Source organism: Balaenoptera acutorostrata, chromosome 16, assembly GCF_949987535.1.
Source record: "Balaenoptera acutorostrata chromosome 16, mBalAcu1.1, whole genome shotgun sequence".
In the NCBI taxonomy this organism is placed as follows: domain Eukaryota; kingdom Metazoa; phylum Chordata; class Mammalia; order Artiodactyla; family Balaenopteridae; genus Balaenoptera; species Balaenoptera acutorostrata.
Genome location: NC_080079.1, coordinates 29279792 through 29293035, shown reverse-complemented (window position 1 = coordinate 29293035; position 13244 = coordinate 29279792). Strand labels below are relative to the sequence as shown.

The 13244-nt window shown below is 41.3% G+C and overlaps 1 protein-coding gene across 4 annotated transcripts in view; it reads left to right on the top strand.

The window, feature by feature from the left end:
- Positions 1–13244, top strand: part of ABCC2 (ATP binding cassette subfamily C member 2) — a 69623-nt gene that overhangs the window by 36845 nt on the left and 19534 nt on the right. For all 4 annotated transcript variants that reach the window (XR_009005678.1, XM_057531107.1, XM_057531109.1 and 1 more), the window contains exons 17-19: positions 180–356; positions 7689–7856; positions 10387–10567. Coding sequence is in view for 3 of the 4 variants with exons in the window: in XM_057531107.1 (XP_057387090.1) it covers positions 180–356; positions 7689–7856; positions 10387–10567 (526 nt within the window). In the remaining variant the exon portion in view is untranslated. The remainder of the gene's footprint in view (positions 1–179; positions 357–7688; positions 7857–10386; positions 10568–13244) is intronic.

Below are 13244 nucleotides of genomic sequence, written 5' to 3'. Positions count from 1 at the left end.
CCCTGGATGGTGCAATAAATACATGCACCTTTATAAATATCAATTGCTCAGTCAGCCTGACATACATTTTTTAAAAATCTACATTCCATTTGTTCCTCCCAACTCCTGCCACCCCCTCCTTCAACACTGCATTTCCAGAGGTACAAAACTGTCATATGGTCTGACCCTTCGCATCCTAGGGCACTGTAGCCTATGTCCCACAGCAGTCCTGGATCCAGAATGGCACCATAAAGGACAACATCCTTTTTGGGTCGGAGTTGGATGAAAAGAAATACCAGCAAGTTCTGGAGGCCTGTGCCCTCCTCCCCGACTTGGAAGTGCTGCCTGGGGGAGACCTGGCTGAGATTGGAGAGAAGGTACTTGGGACACCAAGGGGCCTTGAAGGGTGAAGAAATAGTGAAGGAAAAGAGTAAGGGTGGTGAAGAAGTACATGACAGTAAAATAGTTGATCAATTTTGATGGTCAAGCCTGGAACAAACACCAGAACACATGAGTTTGCACAATATTTTGTGCAAATAACTCAGAAATTTAAAATTTTGTACCTAGAAGCAAATATAGGAACTGTGTAATATAAAGGAGAGATGACGAGGCTAGGATCTGAGAGGTTAACTAAGAAGCAGCTGACCCAAATTTGACCTCACAGGTGGAGGGCCAGAGGCAGACCAGAGCCTAGTTGTCCTGACTCTACTTCTGTATACCAGTGAGGGCCAGAGTATGGTTCTAATAATCTGCTTTGAACACATAGAAATTTAGAGTATATTATTTTCTCATGTTGCCAAATGCCTTTCTTAAAAATTAATTTTTAATGACTGTTTTGAATTATATGAATATAGCATAATTTGTTTAGCAATCCCTGATTACTACATATTTGGGATGTTTTTATACTCTTTCCCCGTTACTAAACATGAATATAGCAGTTTTTTGGGGAAAGATCTTGAGATGTTAGAAGACTAGTGAAGGATACAGCTCTAGAATGACTTTGTTCATTAATTCAGCGTATTTTTATTGAGTACCTACTATGTGCCACACATTGTTTTAAGTGCTGGAGTTACAACCACAAACAGAAAATCTACCCTGATATAGCTCTACATTCTCATGGGGAGGAAGCAACAACAACAAAATAAGTAGATTATATGATATAAAATGGTAAGTTGGCCATGCTTTTAATTATTGGGCCTAAAGTTATTTATTTGAATCAAAGATATTTATTTGTATAAAGGAACTTGTGTTACTGAACTGAACTTGGGTCTGGCTGCCCACCACACAGCACAGCCAATCTACTGACGTTGGGTTGTGGTGAAGGAAAGTACAGTGTTTATTGCAGGGCCCAGCAAGGAGAATGGGCAGCTCATGCTCAAAAGACCCAAACTCCTCAATGGCTTTCAGGGAATGGTTTTTTATTGTTATTATTTTAAAATATTTATTTATTCATTGGCTGTGTTGGGTGTTAGTTGTGGCATGCGTGGTCTTCTGTTGTGGCACATGGGCTCTTCGCTTCGTTGTGGTGCATGTGCAGGCTTCTCTCTAGTTGTGGCGCGTGGGCTCCAGAGCATATGAGCTCTGTAATTGCGGCACATGGGCTCTTTAGTTGTGGCACATGGGCTTAGTTGCCCTGCAGCATGTGGGATCTTAGTTCCCCAACCAGGGATCGAACTGGTGTCCCCTGCATTGCAATAGAGACTTTTTTTATAACATCTTTATTGCAGTATAATTGCTTTACAGTGGTGTATTACTTTCTGCTTTTTAACAAAGTGAATCAGCTATACATATACATATATCCCCATATCTCCTCCCTCGTGCATCTCCCTCCCACCCTCCCTATCCCAGCCCTCTAGGTGGTCACAAAGCACTGAGCTGATGTGGCTGCTTCCCACTAGCTATCTATTTTACATTTGGTAGTGTATATACGTCCATACCACTAACTTCATCCCAGTTTACCTTCCCCCTCCCCGTGTACTCAAGTTCATTCTCTATGTCTGCGTCTTTATTCCTATCCTGCCCCTACATTCTTCAGAACCATTTGTTTTAGATTCCATATATATGTGTTAGCATACTGTATTTGTTTTTCTCTTTCTGACTTACTTCACTCTGTATGACAGACTCTAGGTCCATACACCTCACTACAAATAACTCCGTTTCATTTCTTTTTATGGCTGAGTAATATTCCATTGTATATATGTGCCACATCTTCTTTATCCATTCATCTGATGATGGACACTTAGGTTGCTTCCATGTCCTGGCTATTGTAAATAGAGCTGCAATGAACATTTTGGTACATGACTCTTTTTGAATTATGGTTTTCTCAGGGTATATGCCCAGTGGTGGGATTGCTGGGTCGTATGGTAGTTCTATTTTTAGTTTTTTAAGGAACCTCCATACTGTTCTCCATAGTGTCTGTATCAATTTACATTCCCACAACAGTGCAAGAGGGTTCCCTTTTCTCCACACCCTCTCCAGCATTTATTGTTTCTAGATTTTTTGATGTTGGCCATTCTGACCGGTGTGAGATGATATCTCATTGTAGTTTTGATTTGCATTTCTCTAATGATTAAGGATGTTGAGCATTCTTTCATGTGTCTGTTGGCAATCTGTATATCTTCTTTGGAGAAATGTCTATTTAGGTCTTCTGCCCATTGTTGGATTGGGTTGTTTGTTTTTTATTGAGCTGAATGAGCTGCTTATAAATTTTGGAGATTAATCCTTTGTCAGTTGCTTCATTTGCAAATATTTTCTCCCATTCTGAGGGTTGTCTTTTGGTCTTGTTTATGGTTTCCTTTGCTGTGCAAAAGCTTTGAAGTTTTATTAGGTCCCATTTGTTTATTTTTGTTTTTATTTCCATTTCTCTAGGGGCTGGGTCAAAAAGGATCTTGCTGTGATTTATGTCATAGAGTGTTCTGCCTATGTTTTCCTCTAAGAGTTTGATAGTGTCTGGCCTTACATTTAGGTCTTTAATCCATTTTGAGTTTATTTTTGTCTATGGTGTTAGGGAGTGTTCTAATTTCATTCTTTTACATGTACCTGTCCAGTTTTCCCAGCACCACTTATTGAAGAGGCTGTCTTTTCTCCACTGTATATGATTGCCTCCTTTATCAAAGATAAGGAGACCATATGTGCATGGGTTTATCTCTGGGCTTTCTATCCTGTTCCATTGATCTGTGTTTCTGTTTTTGTGCCAGTACCATACTGTCTTGATTACTGTAACTTTGTAGTATAGTCTGAAGTCAGGGAGCCTGATTCCTCCAGCTCCATTTTTCGTTCTCAAGATTGCTTTGGCTATTCGGGGTCTTTTGTGTTCCCATACAAATTGTGAAATTTTTTGTTCTAGTTCTGTGAAAAATGCCAGTGGTAATTTGATAGGGATTGCATTGAATCTGTAGATTGCTTTGGGTAGTATAGTCATTTTCACAATGTTGATTCTTCCAATCCAAGAACATGGTATATCTCTCCATCTATTTGTATCATCTTTAATTTCTTTCATCAGTGTCATAATTTTCTGCATACAGGTCTTTTGTCACCTTAGGTAGGTTTATTCCTAGATATTTTATTCTTTTTGTTGCAGTGGTAAATGGGAGTGTTTGCTTAATTTCACTTTCAAATTTTTCATCATTAGTGTATAGGAATGCAAGAGATTCTGTGCATTAATTTTGTATCCTGCTACTTTACCAAATTCATTGATTAGCTCTAGTAGTTTTCTGGTAGCATCTTTAGGATTCTCTATGTATAGTATCATGTCATCTGCAAACAGTGACAGCTATACTTCTTTTCCAATTTGGATTCCTTTTATTTCTTTTTCTTCTCTGATTGCTGTGGCTAAAACTTCCAAAACTATGTTGAATAATAGTGTTGAGAGTGGACAACCATGTCTTGTTCCTGATCTTAGAGGAAATGGTTTCAGCTTTTCACCATTGCGAATGATGTTGGCTGTAGGTTTGTTATATATGGCCTGTATTATGTTGAGGTAAGTTCCCTCTATGCCTACTTTCTGGAGGGTTTTTATCATAAATGGGTGTTGAATTTTGTCGAAAGCTTTTTCTGCATCTATTGAGATGATCATATGGTTTTTCTCCTTCAGTTTGTTAATATGGTTTACCACATTGATTGATTTGCATATATTGAAGAATCCTTGCATTCCTGGGATAAACCCCACTTGATCATGGTGTATGATCCTTTTAATGTGCTGCTGGATTCTGTTTGCTAGTATTTTGTTGAGGATTTTCGCATGTGTGTTCATCAGTGACATGGGCCTGTAGTTTTCCTTTTTTGTGACATCTTTGTCTGGTTTTGGTATCAGGGTGATGGTGGCCTCGTAGAAGGAGTTGGGGAGTGTTCCTCCCTCTGCTATATTTTGGAAGAGTTTGAGAAGGATAGGTGTTAGCTCCTTTCTAAATGTTTGATAGAATTTGCCTGTTAATCCATCTGGTCCTGGACTTCTGTTGGAAGATTTTTAATCACAGTTTCAATTTCAGTGCTTGTGATTGGTCTGTTCATATTTTCTATTTCTTCCTGGTTCAGTCTCAGAAAGTTGTGCTTTTCTAAGAATTTGTCCATTTCTTCCAGGTTGCCCATTGTATTGGCATATAGTTGCTTGTAGCAATTTCTCATGATCCTTTGTATTTCTGCAGTGTCAGTTGTTACTCCTCCTTTTTCATTTCTGATTCTATTGATTTGAATCTTCTCCGTTTTTTTCTTGATGAGTCTGGCTAATGGTTTATCGATTTTGTGTATCTTCTCAAAGAACCAGCTTCTAGTTTTATTGATCTTTGCTATTGTTTCCTTCATTTCTTTTTCATTTATTTATAATCTGATCTTTATGATTTATTTCCTTTTGCTAACTTTGGGGTTTTTTTGTTCTTCTTTCCCTAATTGCTTTAGGTATAAGGTTAGGTTGTTTATTTGAGATGTTTGTTGTTTCTTGAGGTAGGATTGTATTGCTATAAACTTCCCTCTTAGAACTGCTCTTGCTGCATCCCATAGGTTTTGAGTCATTGTGTTTTCATTGTCATTTGTTTCTAGGTGTTTTTTGATTTCCTCTTTGATTTCTTCAGTGATCTCTTGGTTATTTAGTAGTGTACTGTTTAGCCTCCATGTGTTTGTATTTTTACAGATTTTTTCCTGTAATTGATATCTAGTCTCATTGCGTTGTGGTCAGAAAAGATACCTGATACAATTTCAATTTTCTTAAATTTACCAAGGCTTGATTTATGACCCAAGATATGATCTATCCTGGAGAATGTTCCATGAGCACTTGAGAAGAAAGTGTATTCTGTTGTTTTTGGATGGAAAATCCTATAAATATCAATTAAGTCCATCTTGTTTAATGTATCATTTAAAGCTTGTGTTTCCTTATTTATTTTGATGTTGGATGATCTGTCCATTGGTGAATGTGGGGTGTTAAAGTCCCCTACTATGGTTGTGTTTCTGTCAATTTCCCCTTTTATGGCTGTTAGCATTTGCCTTATGCATTGAGGTGCTCCTATGTCGGGTGCATAAATATTTACAATTGTTATATCTTCTTCTTGGATTGATCCCTTGATCATTATGTAGTGTCCTTCTTTGTCTCTTGTAATAGTCTTTATTTTAAAGTCTATTTGTCTGATAAGAGAATTGCTACTCCAGCTTTCTTTTGATTTCCATTTGCATGGAATATCTTTTTCCATCCCCTCACTTTTTTTCTTTTTAACATCTTTATTGGAGTATAGTTGCTCTACAATCGTATGTTAGTTTCTGCTTTATAACAAAGTGAATCAGCTATACATATACATATATCCCCATATCTCCTTCCTCTTGCATCTCCCTCCCACCCTCCCTATCCCATCTCTCTAGGTGGTCACAAAGCACCAAGCTGATCTCCCTGTGCTATGCGGCTGCTTTCCACTAGCTATTGATTTTACATTTGGTAGTGTATATATGTCCATGCCACTCTCTCACTTCGTCCCAGCTTACCCTTCCCTCTCCCTGTGTCCTCAAGTCCATTCTCTACATCTGCATCTTTATTTCTGTCCTGCCCCTAGGTTCTTCAGAACCATTTTTTTTAGATTTCATATATATGTGTTAGAATACAGTATTTGTTTTTCTCTTTCTGACTTACTTCACTCTGTATGACAGACTCTAGGTCCATCCACCTCACTACAAATAACTTCATTTCATTTCTTTTTATGGCTGAGTAATATTCCATTGTATATATGTGCCACATCTTCTTTATCCATTCATCCGATAATGGACACTTAGGTTGCTTCCATGTCCTGGGTATTGTAAATAGTGCTGCAATGAACATTGTCATCCCCTCACTTTCAGTCTGTATGTGTCCCTAGGTCTGAAGTGGGTCTCTTGTAGACAGCATATATATGGCTCTTGTTTTTGTATCCATTCAGCCAGTCTCTGACTTTTGGTTGGAGCATTTAATCCATTTACATTTAAGGTAGTTATCGATATGTATGTTCCTGTTACCATTTACTTAATTGTTTTGGGTTTGTTGTTGTAGGTCTTTTCCTTCTCTTGTGTTTCCTGCCTAGAGAATTTCCTTTAGCATTTGTTGTAAAGCTGGTTTGGTGGTGCTAAATTCTCTTAGCTTTTGCTTGTCTGTAAATGTTTTAATTTCTCTGTCGAATCTGAATATGATCCTTGCCAGGTAGATTAATCTTGGTTGTAGGTTTTTCCCTTTCATCACTTTAAATATGTCCTGCCACTCCCTTCTGGCTTGCAGAGTTTCTGCTGAAAGATCAGCTGTTAACCTTATGGGGATTCCGTTGTATGTTATTTGTTGCTTTTCCTTTGCTGCTTTTAATATTTTTTCTTTGTATTTAATTTTTGATCGTTTGAGTAATATGTGTCTTGGCATGTTTCTCTTTGGATTCATCCTGAATGGGACTCTCTGCACTTCCTGGAATGATTGACTATTTCCTTTCCCATATTAGGGAAGTTTTCAAGTATAATCTCTTCAAATATTTTCTCGGTCCCTTTTTTTTTTCTTTTCTTCTTCTGAGACCCCTATAATTCGAATGTTGGTGTGTTTAATGTTGGCAAGACAGATTCTTAACCACTGGACCACCAGGGAATTCCCCAGGGAATGGTTTTAAAAGGCAACATTTGGGGTGAGGGTTGCATCTTGTAGACTTTCTTCTGATCGGTTGGTGGTAAAGTGGCAGGGTGATGTTTCAGGAATCTTAATCATCAACCTTCTGGTTCCAACCAGTCTGGAGTCTAAGTGCTTGTGGTCAACATGTAGTCTCCATCCTCCACCTGGGTGAGAGTCTTAGTTTCTGCAGAACAATTCAACGATATGCATCTAATTGTTACATATACCCCTTGAAGAGGAGCTAGGACTCTGTTTTATAGTTGAACTGTTGTTTCTTGACTGCCTTTCCTTTGTTTCTGCATTCCATCCCTTCCCTAGTTAGTAACTGCTTAAGTCTGCTCCTTGGAACTCAGGGAAGGCCTAGGAGACTAAAGCTTTTTTCTACAAACAAGAAAGGGGGGACACAGAGGGGGTTTTGTACACAGGAGGGCCCCGCAGTGTCCTGCTTGGTTTCATTCCCCCCTTTTCTTTTATACTCCCTTGAGGGGAACAGGTATGGGACAAGAAAGGGCATGAAGTTTTGGTTAGAGATGTTAATCATAAATTCAGCAGAGGAACTCAGTTTTAGTGGGACTCAGTTTCAGTACTTAATAGAAATTATTTTCTTCTTCAGGGTATAAATCTCAGTGGGGGTCAGAAGCACCGGATCAGCCTGGCCAGAGCTACCTATCAAAATTCAGACATCTATATTCTGGATGACCCCCTATCAGCCGTGGATGCTCATGTGGGAAAACATATTTTTAATAAGGTCTTGGGTCCCAATGGCCTATTGAAAGGCAAGGTGAGAAATTATTTAAAGTGATGAAGACGTGAGGAGGGGCACACATCTCCTAGGACTGCTGGGTACTGAAGCAGATTTCCTTATTTACCTGCCCCCTGGGCTGCTGAGGAGATACAGTGTCTGACTGGTCTCCCAGAAGATGATTTGGTGAGGGCTCCCATCTTGAGATCATAGCTTATGTGGGAAATGGCTAATTTGAGCCTTATTCTCTGGCTCCAACATTGAGCCTTTTAGGATGATTAATTATGATAAAAAGTCCTTTGAGATCTGTGGTATAATAAGAAATATATTTGGTCTTTTTCACTAGGTCCTGGCACAGAGCTGCTAACCCTTAGAATTTCCTGAGTGATACTAAGAATGTCTTTTGTTATTCACATTGAGCCCCTTTAGATCATACCTGAGTTTATGCTAATGAGTGACTTATGGAGGGGCCCCTAGATAGCCTCTGGACAAGGCTGTTCCTCAGAAAGACCAAGTGATGGGAGGATTGGAACTTTCAGCCCCACATACCAACTTCTGGGGAGAGGAGGATGGGCTGGAGATTGTGTTATAAAAATTCTTGAATAAGGAGATTCAGAGAGCTTCTAGATTGCTGAGAACATTAAGGTGCTGGGAAGGTGGCACACCTGGTGAGAGATGGAAATTCTGCACAAGCACCCCACCCCCGAAACCTTACCCTATGCATCTCTTCCATTTCACTGTTCCTGAGTTGTATCCTTTGTAATAAACGGGTAAACAGTAAGTAAAGTATTTTCCTGGCGTCTATGAGCCATTCTGGCAAATTATCAGACCTGAGGAGGGGGCCATGGAAATCCTCAATTTATAGCTAGTTGGTCAGAAGTATGGGTGGGATCCAAGACTTTTGGCTAGCATCAGAAGTCAGGGCAGTCTTGTGGGCTCTGGGTAGCTGTGGGTTTCTGGGTAGCTGGTGTCAGGATTGAACTGTTGGACACTCAGAATTGGTTGGTGTCAGAAAACATGCCAGAGGACCCAACAATTTACCTTGCTGGGACACAGGTCATCCTGCAGCTATTAGAGCTCTACTCTAAGAAGGCACTTTCCTGGAACTCTTGCAGGATGTAGGAGCACTATGCCTGGAAAGGATGACTCAACCTGAATATAGAAATAAAGCCTATAGGTTTTGGGTATTCATTATGTCCCAGGCCTGTGCTAAGCACTTTGATTGCATTGTCTCATTTGATTCTTGCAATGCCCCTGTGAGATAGTACAGATAAAGTGGCCAGAGCAAGTCACTGGAGCTGGTCATAGGCTTTCCTTACCATAGGCAAGTTAGCTCAGTAGGCTGAATGGGAGAGGGGCTGACAGAGCCCCTTGAGGGTTTGAGTATGCTTCTCACCAGTAGCAAGTCTAGTGTGAGGGCTCTCAGCACTCCATCTGTGTTTGGCCTTTTCCCTTCAAGGTTTTTTTGAATGCTGCCAGTCAGAGGGTGGCAGGGTTGACTGGGCTGCTGTCCCACTGAGGCCTTTTGCCTCTCTCTTGGATCAGTGAGTCAGCAGGAACTCACTCTCCCTCCTATGCCTGGTGCTGACTTCTGTCCTTAAGGCTAGTTGGCTCCATTCATTCATGAACTGAATACCCACCCTGGGCCTGGTTCATTGCAAAGACTGGACACACATCCCTGCTCTCAAGTAACTTACAATCGAATTGGCAGACATACCAAAAAGCAAACAATAATATTATAATACAAGAATCATTTTTAATGGCAGAATATACAAACTACCGTGGAAACACTGGAGGAATACCCAGTTCTTGCCTGGGGATTCAGGAAAGGCTACCAGAAGAGCTGGCTTTGAGCTGAGACTCAAAGGATGAGCATATCCCAAGTCTTCCTGATAAGAGCAACCTAGTGTCCATGGGGCTGTGAAGTAGAGAGCAGAGGCAGTGGGCTTCGGCTGTCTCTCTAGAGGCCCATCTCAACCCCCTGGAGCCTATCTGAGTCTCATTAGTGATCTGTGAGTGTTTATCTTTCTTTGAGTGGAATCCCTGTTTCAGTAGTCAATGTAGTCCATAAATAGACAAGAATACAAGGGATGCCAAGTCTTCCACGCCAGGGAGGGCCTGGGCCAAAGACACAATTTCTTGCCCTATAATGATTCTAACATACTAAAATAATCTGGGCAGTTCCTGTTAGATCAGTTACCTGTTTAGTGGGGGGGCATTTAGTTTTGCATGCCTCAATTATATTGATAGCCCTTGATCTCAAGTGATGTCCCTAAGCCCAACTCTTGGCTACCAGGAAGCTGGAGGAAACCGTGTGCAGGGCAAACCTCACTGTCGCTACAGGAAAATAACCGTGAATATATCCATGATGACAGGAGTCTCATCTTACACATGGGGTCAGGTTTTAGGATGAGGTGCTGGGAAGTAAAGAGGAAGTAAAAGAGATCAAGTGGCCAGGACCACATTTTGAAGGAAAGCCCCACAGTGACTCTGTTTTTCCTTTTTAATAGTCAGCTAAGGAACGTGGTGGACATAGGGTAGTCAGCACAACTTACTGTTATTTTTACAGACTCGACTCTTGGTGACACACAGCATTCACTTTCTTCCCCAAGTGGATGAGATTGTGGTTTTGGGGAATGGTACCATCTTGGAGAAGGGATCCTACAGCACTCTGTTGGCCAAGAAGGGATTGTTTGCTAAGAATCTGAAGACATTCATAAAACAGACGGGTCCTAAAGACGAGGCCACAGGTATGTGAAGAGGATTGGAACAGGATAGAACTTGGGTAGGGAAGGGGTAGTGGTAGTAAACTACCACTGTTTACCTCCTGAACTGTTCAGTATCCAGTGAACTAAATTTGGAAATGAATTATCCAGAGATCCAGTATCTGTTCTTTCTGTGTTTTGTGTCTCTGTAAAGAAACACAAACATAGAAACTTTATATCTGAGCCAAACTGGGGGATAATCCTGCTCATCTAGTCTCTGACATGCAGTCAAAGGGCACTCTTTAGCGGATGACTGGAGGTTTGGGGTGATTAGCCCTTGTGGGAGAGACACCAGTGGCACAAGGGGCCCCCTTTTAGGGAATGCCCTGCTTCTACTGACTCAAGTCACATATTCCACCCCATCTACCCAAATTCATGAAAACCACTTCCTGGACAGCTTTGTAATACCTGGTACTAATAATGTACTGCTAAACTGTTGATAAGCCCTAACAAAGGGATCTTGACTAATACACCAAAAGCCACTGGGTGTTTTGAACCAGAAAAAAAAAGTCATGGCAGTTGCATAGTCTCACAGTATACCACAGGAATAGCCCCTACCCAATACCACTACCACTGGGGTCGCTGATTAGCCCCAGTCAGTAATGGAGCCCTGGTCTCTGGGGTCCTTCCCAAGAACCTGCCAGCAGTAGTCCTGTGCATGGTTCTGGGTATCTGCTTCAGGTAGCAATTATCAGCAGGAGGTCAGGACTGAGAAAGCAAGATCTGGAGGGTACAGGGTCATTCCAAAAGTCAATCCGAAGAGGCAGTAACTACAGAGCCTGCAAGTGGGATCACAGTCAGGCCTTGAGGTCAGGACACGTGATGGTTTAAAACCACGAGATTCGGAAAGAAAAGCCTAAACCAAGAAGTCTGTAAGCATTGGTGGGACAGGGCGGGAACAAAGAATATGATGGTGTGGGCTATAGGGACTGGGACCCAGCCCAGGAAAGTGGGGCAGGGATTCCAGCAGAAAGGAAGGGGTCAGAGCTTTCCATCAGTCTTTATATGCTCCGCGACAGGCCTGGAGAAGACAAAAAGCACCTGCTTGGGGACTGAAGATCTCAAGCAAAGGGCAGTGTCTGATGCTGGATACCCCTGAGTTACTGCTCAGTCAACCACATCACCACAACCTGGACAGTTTTCTCCTTCTAATTCTACCTTTATTTTTTTATTTTTTATTTTAAAATTCATTTATTTATGGCTGTGTTGGGTCTTCATTTTTGTGCGAGGGCTTTCTCTAGTTGTGGCAAGTGGGGGCCACTCTTCATCACGGTGCGCGGGCCTTTCACTGTCGTGGCCTCTCTTGTTGCGGAGCACAGGCTCCAGACGCGCAGGCTCAGTAGTTGTGGCTCACGGGCCTAGTTGCTCCGCAGCATGTGGGATCTTCCCAGACCAGGGCTCGAACCCGTGTCTCCTGCATTAGCAGGCAGATTCTCAACCACTGTGCCACCAGGGAAGCCCTCTCCTTCTAATTCTAAACTTTTTTTTTCTGATTTGTGTTTCTGAGTTTCTAAGTTCTGTTTATAAACCCCCATGTGTAGAGAGCCCCTTTGAAAAATCCTATCTTTTGTGTACAAAGGACAGTTTGCAAAACAGCTCATTAAACCCTTGTTCTGGGAAACATTGATAGGCCATTTCTGAGAAGTTGTATAAGCCCCACTGCGTGGCATGCTGTTGTGTTGGTTCTGGGGCTTAAGGTACAGACTACAAGATGGTAGAATAAAGGGAAGGTCAGGAGGGCAAAGGTAACCTATATCAATATTGGCTCTGTGTATTTCCTAATTAGCTGCCATAACAAAACACTACAAATTGGGTGTCTTAAACAACGGAAATGTATTGTCTCACAATAGAAGAGGCTAGAAGTCCAAAATCAAGGTGTCAATAAGATTGGTTCCTTCTGAAGGCAATAGGGGAGGATCTATTCCATGTCTTTCTCCTAGCTTCTGGTGGTTTGCTGGCATTCTTTGGCATCCTTCATATCAATCTCTGCCTTCATCTTCACATGGTGTTATACCTTATGTGCATTTGTGTCCAAATTTCCCCTTTTTACAAGGACATCAAACATATTGGATCAGGGGCCCATGCTAATGGGCCTAATAGAGATGTTCTCTATTTGGTGAGAACTTTTCTTTAGATCTTTGGACATGGTTTCCTGTTGTTCTTTGAATATATTTATCATAGCTGATTTAAGTCTTTGTCCGGTAAGTCCAACATCTGTGCTTCCTCGAGTACAGTTTCTTTTGACTGCTTTTTTCCTGTGTACAGTCCAATACTTCCCTGATTCCTTGTATGTCTCATAATTTTTTGTTGAAAACCGGTCTTTTTTTTTTTTTAAACATCTTTATTGGAGTATAATTGCTTTACAATGGTGTGTTAGTTTCTGCTTTATAACAAAATGAATCAGCTATACATATACATATATCCCCATATCTTCTCCCTCTTGCGTCTCCCTCCCACCCTCCCTATCCCACCCCTCTAGTTGGTCACAAAGCACTGAGCTGATCTCCCTGCACTATGTGGCTGCTTCTCACTAGCTATCTATTTTACATTTGGTAGTATAAGTCCATGCCACTCTCTCACTTCATCCCAGCTTACCCTTCCCCCTCCCCGTGTCCTCAAGTCCATTCTCTACATCTGTGTTTTTATTCCTGTCCTGCCCCTA